The sequence below is a fragment of the Anneissia japonica genome, unplaced genomic scaffold (genome assembly GCF_011630105.1).
Source record: "Anneissia japonica isolate Jap-2015-1 unplaced genomic scaffold, ASM1163010v1 scaffold287799_len804019_cov200, whole genome shotgun sequence".
NCBI classification, from domain to species: domain Eukaryota; kingdom Metazoa; phylum Echinodermata; class Crinoidea; order Comatulida; family Comatulidae; genus Anneissia; species Anneissia japonica.
In genome coordinates, this window is record NW_022716884.1 from 396,449 (window position 1) to 411,882 (window position 15,434).

The 15,434-nt window shown below is 36.0% G+C and overlaps 2 protein-coding genes across 2 annotated transcripts in view; both read left to right on the forward strand.

Moving 5' to 3' along the window:
- The first annotated feature begins 3,993 nt into the window (after positions 1-3,993).
- On the forward strand, positions 3,994-8,693 carry LOC117110039 (elongation of very long chain fatty acids protein 6-like). The gene has a single exon (XM_033252606.1). It carries the CDS (start codon positions 5,247-5,249, stop codon positions 6,150-6,152), a length of 906 nt encoding a protein of 301 aa, XP_033108497.1. The 5' UTR covers positions 3,994-5,246; the 3' UTR covers positions 6,153-8,693.
- A 4,512-nt stretch (positions 8,694-13,205) lies between these two features.
- LOC117110046 (collagen alpha-1(XXVI) chain-like) overlaps positions 13,206-15,434 on the forward strand; it is a 41,754-nt gene continuing 39,525 nt past the window's right edge. Inside the window, exon 1 of the mRNA XM_033252619.1 lies at positions 13,206-13,510. Coding sequence (XP_033108510.1) covers positions 13,479-13,510 — 32 coding nt within the window. The 5' untranslated portion in view covers positions 13,206-13,478. The remainder of the gene's footprint in view (positions 13,511-15,434) is intronic.

Genomic DNA, 15,434 nt, shown 5'->3' on the forward strand with positions numbered 1-15,434 from the left:
TTTTGGTTTTGGAAATGTACTTTTTCTATTCTGGGATATCCGTTAATGAAACAGTAAATACACTCCAAATTTATTTATTTTGTATGGATTAATGCGAGCAAAGCGAGCTCATGGTTGTGGCCAGGAGACATAATATATGAGATTAGTAATCAATCATTCTCTACTGTACTATTTTAATGATTTAAGGAAATTTAAATTTAAATGGGTCTGAAGCTGCGAAGCTATTAGTGGACTTTCTTATGTTGTGATCATATTTATATATTTATATATATAACATTATTATACTAGGACATTTAACAAGCTACATAAAGTGTATGCATACCACAATCATTTGGTTAAAATTTTCACTTCGATGCATGCATAAAACCTAATTCCTTTGAATTTGGATATACAGTAATAATTATGAGATTGATAATGTTTCTCTGTACCATTAAACCGTACTATTTTAATGAGTCGACTTATGATTTAAGGAAACATAAATTTAAATGGATCTGAAGCTACGTGTTTAAGTATTCTATGGTTAGAAGTGAGTGGATTTCCTTATGTTGTCCCATATTAGACCGTAATATTATTAGGCCATCTAAGCCCATTCATCAAACAACAAAAAAACATAATTCATACCATTCCTGTCGTTGTCAGGCCAGTAGCTAAGGAGTGGGAGTTAAACGATTTCCCCTCTCCCTGTTGAAAATCAAAATGGTAATTGAGTATGGGGGAAAATGACAACAACATAAAACAAATAATTATCTTGTTAACTATATATAGCCTCAAAAAGGCCTAACCAGGCTATACTAGATGAGTATTCACTTTAATGAGTGATTTTTACTGGCCCTGAGGGTGGAAAAGGCCCGGTGGCAAATATTTTCAAAATCAACTTTAATTACGGTACTAAAGTTAAGGATTGTCAAAAATAGGCAATACAAAAACAAGCGCATTTGTTGAACTTTTGTTTCAAAATAAATCTTAGGAAGACAATGTGATGCCAACATTTTGATAATAAATTCATATAATTTATAGGTATTATTAGTATAATTTATTTTAAAAGTAACAGAATTGAGAAAAAGTGGTCCGGCCAAAGGCGTTGCTGTCGGTGCCGCGGTTCCGACGGCCCTGACAGTGATAATAAAAATTGTTGCTAAGATCCACAAAACTATAGCGTAAACGTGCTTTGTAGGCAACACGTGTTTGTGGGACAGGCGCGTACGTGTGACTCTGTTCTGATTGCTAGTGTTTGGATAATATGATAAATAATAAATATGATGTGTATACAGCACTCATGCCCATTTGAAGAAATTCTTAAGGCTTTTGAGAAAATATATATCGGGGAAAAAAAAGGAAAATTGGGAAAACCGTGTTATTTTTCGGTGGTGATATTATCCATATTGTTTTGTTTATTATTATTATTATTTTTTAGGGTGGGGGTAGAATTAAAAACAGAATGTATAAATGTGGCCTCTGCTCATAAATGATTTACTTATAGGCCCTTTGTAATGAAATTAGCATATTTTAAGTCTGAATTTTTTTTTTATTAAATTGAAGTTGACAACATTAAACATCGAATTCATCATTGTCAATGAAACCATTTCATAAATGGGGAATACATCCAATGTAATGTCTGCATTTTTTCTCAAGTATAGGGCTCTGCTAAGGTTTTTTGTGAGACGTAGTAAATGCATGGTAAACGTACCCCATTCTTTGTAGAGTAAAGTCTGTGGAATCTGTGTTACATGAACCGACAGTTGTGAAACAGTGTATGACATTATTTTGAAAGTTCTTTTTAAAATTTCACATTTCAACACTTTCGTGTGAAACACTTTCCTGCATACTCGACTAACTTTTTTTTAGGCCTGGACCTATTAATATACAAAACAGGGCCACCGGAACAGCACCGGCTTTGGATCGACCACTTTTCTCAATTCTGTTAGTCTTTAAATAAATATCTGATACTTATGAATTTGTGAAGAAAATTATAATCCAATTTGGCTTTATTTAAGCGAATAGATATCTTCTTCTTCTAATAACCAAATGGACGTAAGTTCATAAAAAAACACCACATATCTCAGAAATAACACAAAAAAATTTTAAAAACGATATGTTCCGGGTGACCACCAACCCATCATCAGTAATTAACAGAAAGAAACAAAATGGATACGTGTATAATATACTCAAATACAACACATAATTACAGTCAAATGTGTTATTGCGTGATCATATCCCAACTCAGTTAAATATGTAATTCTACTGGAGCGGAACATTGATAGACTGTTGAGAATGATGTTGTTTCCATTGTGTTTGTTTGAAGTAATTTAGTGGGTGTTATTCGAGGAAAAATAAACGCCTCGGGGCTTTTATTCGAAGGAGGGAGGCGTTTATTCCAAATGAAGGGCGTTTATTCGAGGGGGACGTATATTCAAACGGGGGCGTTTGTTCGAATAAAGACGGTAGTTAAACAAAAGACCACAATGCGCTTGTTTTTTGTTTTTGTATTGGCCATGTATAGGCCTAATTCAACTTTTTTTGACAATCCTTATTTTTAGTAATTAATTGATTTTTAGGATGTTTAGAGGTATAGATATACATATATTATAATATACCGGCTATAACATTTTTTGGGTGGCCAAATTGTCATCACCACACAGGTAGGTAAAATATCCCAACTAAATTTAAATGTTGTGACTGCCTCTTGAAGGGGTAGCTGTTGAACAATTGCCAGCTGCTTTTTTTTTTGGGAAAAAGGAGAGATGAAATATTTTCAGAAATTTGCTCACCTCAGCCCCGGCTGAGTTGAGTATAACCACTAGTCCCCACTAAATTTAAATCGTGTCTGCTAATGTACACGATGAGTAGAGGTTTGCCAGCTGCTGTCTCCGGAATTTGCTCATCTCAGCCGCCGGGTATAGACTGTTTCCATGCTAACTTCAATGTTGTGGCTGCCCTTTGTGGGGGGGGGGATAGCGGCTCTGTTGCCAGCATCTATTCGGTCATCCAGGCGACAAAAAGTTGTTCTGGGGTGGGCATACACTCAGACCCCACTAAATCTAACTTTAAACCATATATACGTGGATAGGGGTTGCGGGTCTGCACAAATTTGTTAAACGCCCGCGCTCCCCCTATAATTAAGAAATATACAATTTGGAAACGCATCATTCTATCATTAGGTCTGAGTGAAGTGTACAAGCGATCGATAAGTGTGTGAAGGTTTACTGTTTTCAAATGAGATGTTTACGATTTTCCACTGACGATTTGTGTTTGTATCGTATCTAGGTATGTTTTCCTCTACTCTTGTTTTACGTGGCTGTAAAACATCTAACAACAAACACCACATTGAGATTGAATTCTATAAGTACAGTAGTTAGCTAACACGTGTATTTTATCATTCGTTCCTTCACACACACACACACTATATTTCCGCTGTCTCTTATACACATCTAAGTTTCCTTGATTTGTATGTTTAAATTTAGCTGAATGAATGAATCTATCCGTCCATCCATTTATTCATCTATTAGTCCATCCATCAAATCATTCATTTGTTCGTGGGTTATTCCATAAGTATGTGGGGAAAGGTGTGACATTCCCCACATTCACGACCCCAGCCCGGGGACATAGCTTCTAGTATTTATATCGCCGTTGAACATGAGTAATAATCGCGTCCCTTGGCAAATTCCATGCTGTCGGATGTTGCAGTTGTTGAGTTATGTTTGAACTTTTAAAAAAATGATTTAAAATTTATGGAAAAAAAATCGCTGGCAAAGCCGTCTAGCTAATGATTACCATATATTGGCAAGATGCTGGTAAATCAATGCTAGTAACATGTGCCTGCTCCTGCTAGCCTTTAAAAAAAAAACTAGACACTATACTAGTAGCATGCTATAGTGAGTTCAGTGAGGCTTCATAAATCGAGGTATTTCAAACCATCGTAATCAAAAGTGAAAGTTCAGACTACAGTATTGTTTGTAAACTGCTAAGCCTCCCACTCGCCTGGACTTTTAAACGACTTAGTACGGGGTGATTGTTTTGGTAAAAGGCGCAGTTCATAATTCATCCTATTAAATTTTATTTTGCAAGCTTCCTCGTTTAATCTCTTGAATGGTTCCTGAGCAATAGGAAATACGTGGCGATGTTACGGTCTCGATTGCTGGTTATCGTGTAGGATAGCATGCAAGTGAGGCCATTATTTTTATAAACACGTTTGTTAAAATTTCCAAACGGACACAATCTGAATGATGATTATGCGATAATTGAGAAAGTTACAATTGTTCATCAATAGAAGTAGGCCTACAGACAGTAAAAGGCAGTTAAAATATACCAATTCTATTTAGGCCTACGTCGTTGAAAATGTAAGTGATGTGCTCGTAACAACTTCGTAGCCATATAATATATGCAGTATTGTATTTGTATCACCTATTGTATTTAATTTCACAGTAATTACCACTGTATGATTCGCATCTCTGGCGTTTCCATTGTCAATAGCATAGACTAATAGGCCTACTTATTCTACTGCCGCAGTTTGGAGCTTTTTTTTGTAATATGAACAGTGACCTGCGTGTTTTTAAAATTAAACAGGCCAGTTAATGGTTCATTGCTGCTTTCAACAAGTTTTGTTTGCGAAAATTGAATGTACTATATTATAATTAATTATATTTTTTGAATAATAATGAAATGAAAATTCATGATAGGCCTACGCGTGGCTGGTTACGAGGATATGTTATTACGGCATGGTAATTGAAATATCATATGAGGATTTGTGTAAACTTACCCATGGAAATAATAATAGATATTCGAGACGTGTTGCGTATGTATATACATGACGTCATAATACTCACGACTGATTTTGTCAATGTGAATTTTCAGTGCTGTATTGATAGTCACGAGTGAGCAGCTTAATAGAAAAAGGCGTTTTGTTGGAAAGGAATTTCCTAGCAACTTCCGGGTTGAATTAACAAGTAAACAAAACAGAATGTGTTAACAGTAGGCCTAACACAGGAGAGTAGGTCTGTGCAGGGAGTTGGTCTGTGATCCATTTTGCTTGTAAACTGGTGTTGCTCGTAATCGGGTCACTTGCTTTTACACAAGTAACGTTTCCCTCATTATCGTCGAAGAGAGTGGGCGCGGTTGTAAACCAGACTACAGGTACAACGTCCAATACCATTCACACATTTATTACGTACCGGCGAACAAGGTTATAGTGTCGTCTGGGACTATATTTCCGTTCTCGAATCTTCACTGTAGTTCTCACAGTTACGAATATGTTGGATGACATCGACCCAATATTTCAACAGACAAAGTTTAGTTTTGAGGAGGATTTTCACGCTCAAAAATGGCTCGATTGGTTCGAGAATTACTGGACTCTGTCCATAATCGCCAGCGTTATTTATGTTGTGGTGATTTTCAGTATACAGAGATTAATGAAATATAGAGAGCGTTTTAATCTTCGTCCGGCTCTTATACTATGGTCGCTGAGTCTCGCCGTGTTTAGTACTGTTTGTGCATGGAGACTATGGACCGAATACCTTCTCTATTACCGAAAATTTGGACTTAAGGCTACAATGTGTGACGAACAGATCGGTTACCACGGTGTGAATGGGTTTTGGTCGTTGATGTTTGTGCTAAGCAAGCTACCAGAGCTAGGGGATACTTTGTTTATCGTTCTTAGGAAGCAGCCTTTAATTTTCTTACACTGGTATCACCATATCACCGTGTTCGTGTATTCCTGGTACAGTTACCAATATATGGTTGCTCCTGGGCGCTATTTCATTGGCGTGAACTGCACTGTGCACGCAGTTATGTACTCGTATTATACCCTGCGCGCTTCACGACTCTTCAAGATCCCTCGTTTCATTAATGTCTGTATCACTCTCTTCCAGATGTCGCAAATGGTTGTGGGTGTCACTGTTAACTACCTAGCATACAGGTTCCGTTCACGTGGCGAGCACTGCTCAACCACGGATATAAATATTTTAGTGGCACTCCTGATGTATGCTAGTTATTTAGTTTTGTTCGCACATTATTTTTACAAAGCGTATATCAGCCGGTCGACTAAGCCGACGAGCACGAAGAATATGGAAGTTAACGGTAACGGGGTTCATTCTAATGGAACGGCCCTCCACCTCAAGAGAGCTCACTTGAATGGTAACGGTATTAAAGTAGACTAGCCGAGTAAACATTATATGGTAGCCTACTTATTGACAATAATCGCAGGTATTCTCACCATCAGCATGTATTAAATTTGGACATTCCATAATGTTCACTATAGAGTAGACTTTATAATTGACGCTTTCTTTAGAAACAGACGCCAGTCATGCTGTTGCTTAATATGGTTCAAAGGTTCGATTTGAGAAGCACGTTTCAAACACGCGCATTTGTCATGATGCATACTATCGTTACTATAATGATGAATGTTGAGCAAATAGACTAAACTGATGATGTTGCCACTTCAACTTCCCGCCTATGAGAACATAGGAACGCCACATTTAGACTGCACATGCTCACGTCAGCTACAAGTAGACAGTTTTTATACCTGTATACCAAACTTTATTGATTGATCGATTTTTATCTCCATTTGGCACAATGAAGCGATTTTCATCAGTGATTAATTTCAATGTTCGAAATCTACGAGTGCCGAATGTTTCAGGCTATGCAATTTTATATTGATCATTCATCAGTATCGGCAGCCATTGATTATTGGATCGACTTGAATTTTGACACATGAACTGGTAACTTTCTCATTATGCTTAAAAATATTTGCCATGCCACAATAAATTGGGAGATTATCATTCTAAAAAAAAAGATTATGGTTGCTGGATATATCGATCAGAACTTTTGGAACATAAACGATCGTTAATGGACCTTTCTTGAATTTCAGTCAAAGTAGACGAAAAGACAATTGGCCAGTCAGAAACAGGGTCAGCAATACGCCTTTGTCCCACTAGGCACTCGTGTTGTCTCACAAACGTATGTGTGTCGTTTTATAGGACCTAGCAACACCAACCAATATGCGGGACTTTAGTGGTATGGTCCACTGATTGATCTAAACTGATATAATGACAACAGATGCCGTAGGTTTACCCATGGAGGAAATATGTTAATATATTTCCTCCATGGTTTACCTAACAGTTTTACGTTATAATAACGTGGCAGTTTGTTATTATTCAAAACGCTTGTTTGTAGTACCACGCATACTTATAACGTAATTTTTTACTAAGTAATATTGCAAACGTTGCTGAAAACATTGCGTTTACGATATTTATTCTAATCACAATGTTCTTAGCGTTCGCAAATGTTATGATAACGTTGTATGCTTTCTGGTACCTTGTAGTATGTATGTGAACGAGGGATTGTAGCGCTGACAAGGAATACTTGGAAGTTAAACACGTGTCAGAGATGAGCACGCTTCTGGTTATTTACATGATGCGCTATGATAAAATTATAGTATGGTAGATATGAAGTGATTATCACAATTATTTGTGTTTAAGAACGGATCTCCTACTTCAGGATTAAAGGGCGAGGTCGAAAACAGTTCATAAATACAAGTGTTAACTGATCAAAATTAATGAAGCGGATCATCAACAATAAAGCCAGTCAATGCAAGATATGTAATCCAAAGAAATGCTAAATATCGGTGTGCGTAAAGGTGCATGTCGGCATGGTGTCGCGTAGGTTATAAAAAAAATAGATACGATATATCTAAAATATTATCTACTTTCCTTTAGATTATTTAAAAGTTCTTTTATAAAAGTAATACTATACAAAAAGACAGGAAAGTCTATGAATATAAGCCTCTGTATCAGTTGGTAACAGCTGATGTTTATTTTATTTACGTTTGATGAATTTTGGCACGATTTTAACCATTTCAACTCAACTAATGAGTAGTGCTAATTCTATCTTTATGACATCAATATTCAATATGGTTTTTATGTGCACTGTATTATGTTTTTTTTTTATGTTTTGACACTTGTAGAGAAAGTGCCTGGGGTTAGAACTGCGCCTATACCGTATGGTATTTGTGGTCTAGCGATATGACTCTTGACATTAAATGATATTGGTGATATATCACATTGATTATAAACCATAGATTTTCTGGTTCAACTTCGCCTCATGGGCATCAAGTGGGGAGAATAGGCGTTAAGAATTTTAAGGTGCAATACCATGAACCTACCGTTGAAAACTTTTCTAATTTTCTGATTTTAATGCAAGGTTACTATGAATTTGATATGCAGTTGAGTAAATAAAATTAAATCGTTCTTTATATATATATAGTTTAATATGTGACCTAATTATATTATTTGCAATTTATTAAATTATTTAATGTCGAAGTTATACTGGCGCCAGACCTCAGCAATTGTGAAGTTTTTCCTCTTAATTAAGTTTGCGTAGTGTGTTTAAAATTTCTATTTCACATCGTTTTTAAGTCAGGGTTATAGCACAGCTTACGGTTTGTTGACACATGGTATTTTAAAAAGCAGTGTGACGGGAAAATGATTGATTAGAAAAATTAAAACTCATTTATTATAAGCCTATGATGAACAGATTACGCATTGTGTGCGGGTTAAGAACCACGCATTCCTATTTATATTACTAATATTGATTACATTTTATCTTCAAATAATTTAATATGTTGACTCAAATTTATTGATGTAGACTAAAGCACCCTTAATTTTCATGACTTGAATAAATATGATGTTAAGGTTACTTCCGGTGTTACTTCAGTACTAAAGTACCATAAATAATTTATTGTTAAATGTGCAGCGTTGTTTGTTCTCTTGATAATATGAACAACACAGCACATCCTCCATCGTTGTCATCATCATCGTCATTATTATCATTATCACCATCATCACCACTATCACTATCGTCATCGTCATTTATCATTATCAGCATCATTACCACCATCGTTATTTTTGAAGGTTTGCATGGCGAAGTATTAATATATTCCTCCAATCAGCAGCAGGTCTCACTACCCAAACATAAGTATATCCTTGTTTGGATTATCTGCAGGTATTCTCTCCTAAAGACGATTGAAGCAACTCAAACGAAACGTCGAGACATTCTCAACAAACAATAGTTATTTTCAGAACTCTACATGGTGTACCGGAAGCATTAAAGATGTATTGTCCCATGCTAAATACCAAAAAAAAAAATATTTTTTGAAACTAACTTGCCCATTTTGAAGTAACATAAAAGTTATCAACTTGAACAAAGAAATTAGTGTATTTAAAAAAAAGTTGTCTTTCTGAAAAGTCAGTGGCGGATTCAAAGGTGGGGGGGGGGGGAAGACTCCTTCCCCACTAAATAATTCAATTTTTTGTTTTAATTGGAGATATAAAGAAACTTGTATTCAAATTTTAAATCTTACCTCAACCCCAACCATGGTGGGGCTAATGTGGTATAGATCCTGTCTCTTATACATTGTATACGCCTATAATTTGTATTACAAGGGCCTCTTAATGTCAAGACTATACTCGTGAGAATAGTTATAAATAAGCCTAATCTATTAGAATAAAGAGGACTAAATAACATCTTTCCGCTAAGCCCCATCCGTTGGATATTTTTGCTAGGTCCCCCAAAACAATAGCGTGGACGTATAAGTAAACACGCGTTTGTGGGGCAACATGAGATGTGTATAAGAGACAGGGGGAAGACTCCTTCCCCACTAAATAATTCAAATTTTTGTTTTAATTGGAGATATAAAGAAACTTGTATTCAAATTTTAAATCTTACCTCAACCCCAACCATGGTGGGGCTAATGTGGTATAGATCCTCCATCTGTGCAAGTACCTCCCTGGGGCCCCTCTATTTTGCCTGGTTCTGCTACGGAAAGTGTTATTAAAATGTTTACACGTGATGCTTACAGTTCAAATACCGTAGCTTACATTAATTTTTATAACGCATGTAACTTGGATTTCAGCAATATTTGATAGCTCATAAAATTATGATGACAATTGTGTACCAAAGGTTAACAATGTATCTCCACGGTTCATCGCACTACAGAGGCTACCACCAGTTTATAGCCGAATACAAAAGCTGCTGCTCAGTGATAAATTGAAAATAGAGTATAGGTAAATGGACATTAACGCGTACCAGTATCCACCAAATGCTTCACAACCATTCAATATAGTTTCAGCAAGGATAACAACTCCCTGGTTTCATACATAGGCCTACATTAAAACACGTTGTTAGTAAAAAGGTTGCAGCATTTTTCATAGTTTTGAAACCATTCCATAAAACTGAGACTGCAGATATAGGCTTTACAGATAGGCCTAGTGTTCCCCAACATTCGATATTCCGACTATTCCGATTACAAAACAAGCTGAGGCCTAGTACTCATTTGAACAGTGCTTGGATTCAAGTGATCAGAATGGGGAAAAAATTGTCACCCATGTTATGAATAGACGCATCTAGGTGCACGTAAAATATGCCTTATGCTATATTTTTTTAAATATTGTCTCCTTTTTGCAATTCATTTGATTTAGCTATTAAAATAGAATTCTGTAATTGTTATCTTTTTAAAACCATACTGTGTACAGAAGGCGCTCTACTGTAGCTAAGGTCTGCTGATATCCAGGGGATAATCGAATGATGTTCTAATCTATGGTTTGTACTGCAAGATTTTAGCCGGTTTATTTCGATGGTTATTTCAATTCAATTCAATAGTATTTAGTACTGTGACATTTTTACCATAAACGATTAAAACACGTTGTTCTAAGAGTTTATTGTGCAAAAACGCGTTATGTATGCTTAACCGTTTAAAAAATAACCGGTTATTTTGCGTTGTTCAGTATAGAAACTCGACCGAGAGAAAATTCTGGTGCGATAGGATTTGAACACTGGCCCTGAGATTGGAAAGTTACCCACTTTTACATCCACACTACAAAACGAACATGTTATAATTTCATGACCAGTCCATTAACTTAAGTAGATTGTATAAGGCCCCATAAAAAAAAAAAAAATTAGTTTATCACCCTATCAAAGAATAAGAACTGATGAGGGAGGGAGGTTTTTTTTTTTGTTTTTTTTTTTTTGCTAATCCCGCCCCCATTTTACCGATGATCACAAGTAAATCAACGGTTAGAGACAAATATATAAAAAGTTATAAGAATGGAATCAAATTTATATTTAAAAAATATGTTTTTGTTGTACCAGTAAGCATATTTGCAAGAAACCATGAGCTTTTTAAGTGAAAAAGGATCGTTTGAAATGAAAATATATGTTGATTGAAAAAAAAAATAAATCTGATTTTTCCCAAAAGTGATGAGGGAGCGGGTGATAAACTGATAATTTTTTTATGGGGCCTAATGTACGTTTTGTTTTAAAGTACTACACCCCAGCCCAAGTGTTTGTATGTCTAGAGGTACGACGGCTCCACGTTATCTTTGCAAAACATATCATTATTCATACATCGTTATAGATATCCATCTGTGAATAGAACGTGTACAGTATACTGTACACGTAGGCTGATCAAATCAACAATGAAATTTTATTTATCATTGACAGCCGTTGGGCGATTGGAAAGCTCGTGTAAATGATTTATAAACGTCTGTTTTCAATGATTTTTATGCATTGTTTACCGACTGTTGGAGCTGACTTGTATAGGCCATGCACACTTTACATGAGGAGGTCTTGCCTTCCCGTGTAAACAATACGAGTGTTTACACACTTTGAGTAAATACTGGCCTTATCCATCCTTGTCTTTTTGATTGGTGGGTGGGCAAATGCTAGAATAGAAACTATGTATGTTTGATTAGGCATTGGTGTCAGTATTCTGCGTTTTAGCACGTAAGATAGCCACCATTTATCTGTTTATAAATTAGTTTACTCTTTTGGTGTATGAGTCGTGGTTGACGGGAAATGTACTTTCTGGCGGGGGTATTTTTTACCCCGCCTGATGTCCCCATGGCGCTATACGGTTGTAGGAGATTTTTTCCTGGCACAGTAAATAAACTTACAATAGGTCCAGACCGACTAAATTATTTTTTTACAGCGCATTACAAAATGGAACAACTATCAGACAATGAGGCTAACTCAGAGAAGTAGAGCGTAAAAAACTCAATGGAGGCTTGCAAATCCACGGCAAAATGCATTAACCTGACTGACCTATAATAGTAAGCCTACGGTATCTTAACTTCACATTGACGCCCGGGAAATGGAGTGATTGAATCCACCGGGTTACTGCCCTTATTTCTGATGTGAGACTAATCTTCTCAGGGCCAGAATACGGATTAAAACACACCTAGCTTGAGATTTTTCATTCAATCTACAACCATAATACTTTATTCCAATTAAATTGTGTTTTCGATAATAATTAGAAATAAATGGAGAATTTTTTTTCAAATTATTGTAATTTGTTCGTGTTAAATCGATTTTACGTGCTATTTTCAGTGTTTTTTCATCCATTTCTTTGTATACGCCTATAATTTGTATTACAAGGGCCTCTTAATGTCAAGACTATACTCGTGAGAATAGTTATAAATAAGCCTAATCTATTAGAATAAAGAGGACTAAATAACATCTTTCCGCTAAGCCCCATCCGTTGGATATTTTTGCTAGGTCCCCCAAAACAATAGCGTGGACGTATAAGTAAACACGCGTTTGTGGGGCAACATGTGTTTGTAGGGCAACATGTGTTTGTAGGACATAGTGTGGTTAGCTGCCTTTATACCACAGACATAGCCCGACAACAAAAAAGTTGATGGGCTCTCTGCCTGATACGTTTATGGCATCATCTGCTCCTAAATTGAGCACTATGAAATCTGTCTCTTCAACTATATATATATAAGGAACTTTCGTTGATGAACTATGTTTGATACGATTTATAACATCATGTTCCTATATTGTTGAGCACTGTTTATTATCTCTTCGGTTTACTTGTGTTCCCAGTACTAAGCAGCAACTTGATTTGAATATTATTTCTTATGATTTACCATCTGCTACCTGTCAGCTATTGTGTATTTTTTTTTTTAATCGCTCTATCATGTATGAGCCCTCAAGTTGTATGAACGAAGAGAGACTAGTGGTCTCAGATCGGTAATAATGATATTGAACGGGCCTCTGTGGTCTAAACGGTATGACGCTCGCCGAGATAGCGAGAGATTGCGGGTTCTATTCTCACCAGATGCCTCTTTGCTCATACAGCCATAATAATAAGGAACTTATAACATCATGTCCCGATACGTTTGAGCACTGTTTATTTATTACCTATTTGATTTAGACATGATGTGTGTTACTTGATTTGACTATGATTTACCAGGTGCTACCTATAAGCTTTTGCATGCTTAAAAAATTCGCACCATTATGTGTGAGCTAGTCCTCAAGTTGTATGAAAGGAGAGAGACGTCTAGTGGTCTTAGATTCGTAGTGATATTGTACGGGCTTCTGTGGTCTAAACAGTATGGCGCTCGCCGAGATAACGAGAGATTGCGAGTTCGATTCCCACCAGAAGCCTTTTTTATACAACTATAATGAGGAACTTTCGTTGATGAACGATGTTTGATGCGATTCATGCGTGTAGGTCAGGGTGAGTCTGTGAGGAGATAAAATATCAACGTAATTTATGTCACAATGTACCGTAAATAATCGAATAAGCGCCGCGGCGCTTATACAATTTTGGAGGCTTCAGTTTAGTGCGGGCTTACTCGAGAGCGGCGCTATAAATAGCGGGGGAAAAAAACAGGTTTGGTGCGGCGCTTATTCCAGAATTTACGTTATGGTTAATCAAGAATCAATCGCATGTGTGCGCTGATTCTTATAACCTTATTGAAAGGTACATATAATTATATTATATTTTGTTATTCAAAATCACACTAAAGCAAAAACCTATTATTTTAACTATTACTTTTAATTTTTAATTAAAAAACAGTTCTTTATTGGAGTGGGTAGCACAATATTTTAGCTTGGATCTTGCATTAGTGTAGGTGTTTTTTCCTTGTTTTTAATTTATTTGTATTTTTATGTTTTTATTATTAATTTTGTTTTATTTTTGTAACAAAATTATAATAAAATAAAACGTTTCCTATTAAATTCTAATAAGGAAAAATATAACTGTCCAAAGTTTTAGAGGCGATAATTATTGATTATTGTGTTCATTTCAATTGTGTATTTTTTTATTTATTTTTAACAAAAAAACTGAAAATGTTAATCGGTACCTAAAATTGTTTAAATTCAAACAAATACGGCTACGGTGTAAAAGTAAAAGTCGAAACTTCCACGGACATGGACAGAGGAAAAGGAGAGTCTAAGGGAAAGCGACTACTTCTTGACAAATTCCTCTAGTACCACGATATACTGTACGAGGTTGTTTACAATTTAACAAAAACTGAAAAATCCCTTTTTAACTGACAGAATATAACATAAGTAAGCGAATGCTGAATCATGTAACATAACTTTGTGGACAATGGAGACGATTACTTGTCCGATGCTTAAGTGCATTGAAAGTTTGCACTACCGTTTTAGCACCCACCAACTTTTGCAGTTTCTGTTTATGTTCCAAATTTATGTTTGTGATGTGAATTATTTCGGTTTCTCGATTGGAGCCGTCTTCTGTTGTTAGGCTGACAACCTCCACATAGCCATTTCATGGCATTTGTAATACACGCGTGAGCTGAAACCTTCAGAACAATGTGTTGCATACCTAAGCCCTTGTTTGAGCCGGACAATCATCGTATTTATATTTATTCAGAATTTTCACAACAATTTGAATATTACAAATTGTTAATATAGGCATCAAGAAGCGGTAGCTTGTAATTTTGAACCACATCACAGACCTGCCAACCGTCCCGATTCAATCGGGATCGTCCCGATTTCCGATCGGGACGTCCCTATTTTTAGAATTTCAACAAAAAAATAATAATTACATTGCAAGACGTATCCACTACTTGCCAGTGTAACAGAGAATAATTTCGCCAGTATCGCATCGCAAATCGCTACACATAATAAAAGAATTGCTACACAATTATGAATGGCGTAAGATCGCAATACATTTTTATTCCTAAATTAATAACAAAAGAAACATTGCAAAAGTGACTGGAAATACATTTTCTGTAAAAACGGAACATTTTGAGTCGATCTCAAGATCCCTAGACTAGTATGCTGTCACTGTACTGTGGACATGTACTTCACACAGCATGCAGCAGTGGGTTTGAATTAAGAAGATCCCTTAATCGTTAACCAACAGACCGTGACATGCATATTTACTGTCTCTCTCACGAGTCTGGTAATGGAACATTATAGGCCTGTATTACCTGAAATTCGTATTATCTTCTCATCATATTCGTCAAAAAATCTTCAACATTTATATTTAATAATAATGATGGTTATCTTGTTAGGCCTAAGCTAGCTTAGTTAGACCTGGCATGCTGGCCTAAGCTAGCTTAGGGTGGCTAGGACTAGCCTAGGTCTATCTATTTGATTTATACATTATTTATGTTCACGCAGTGCTAAGC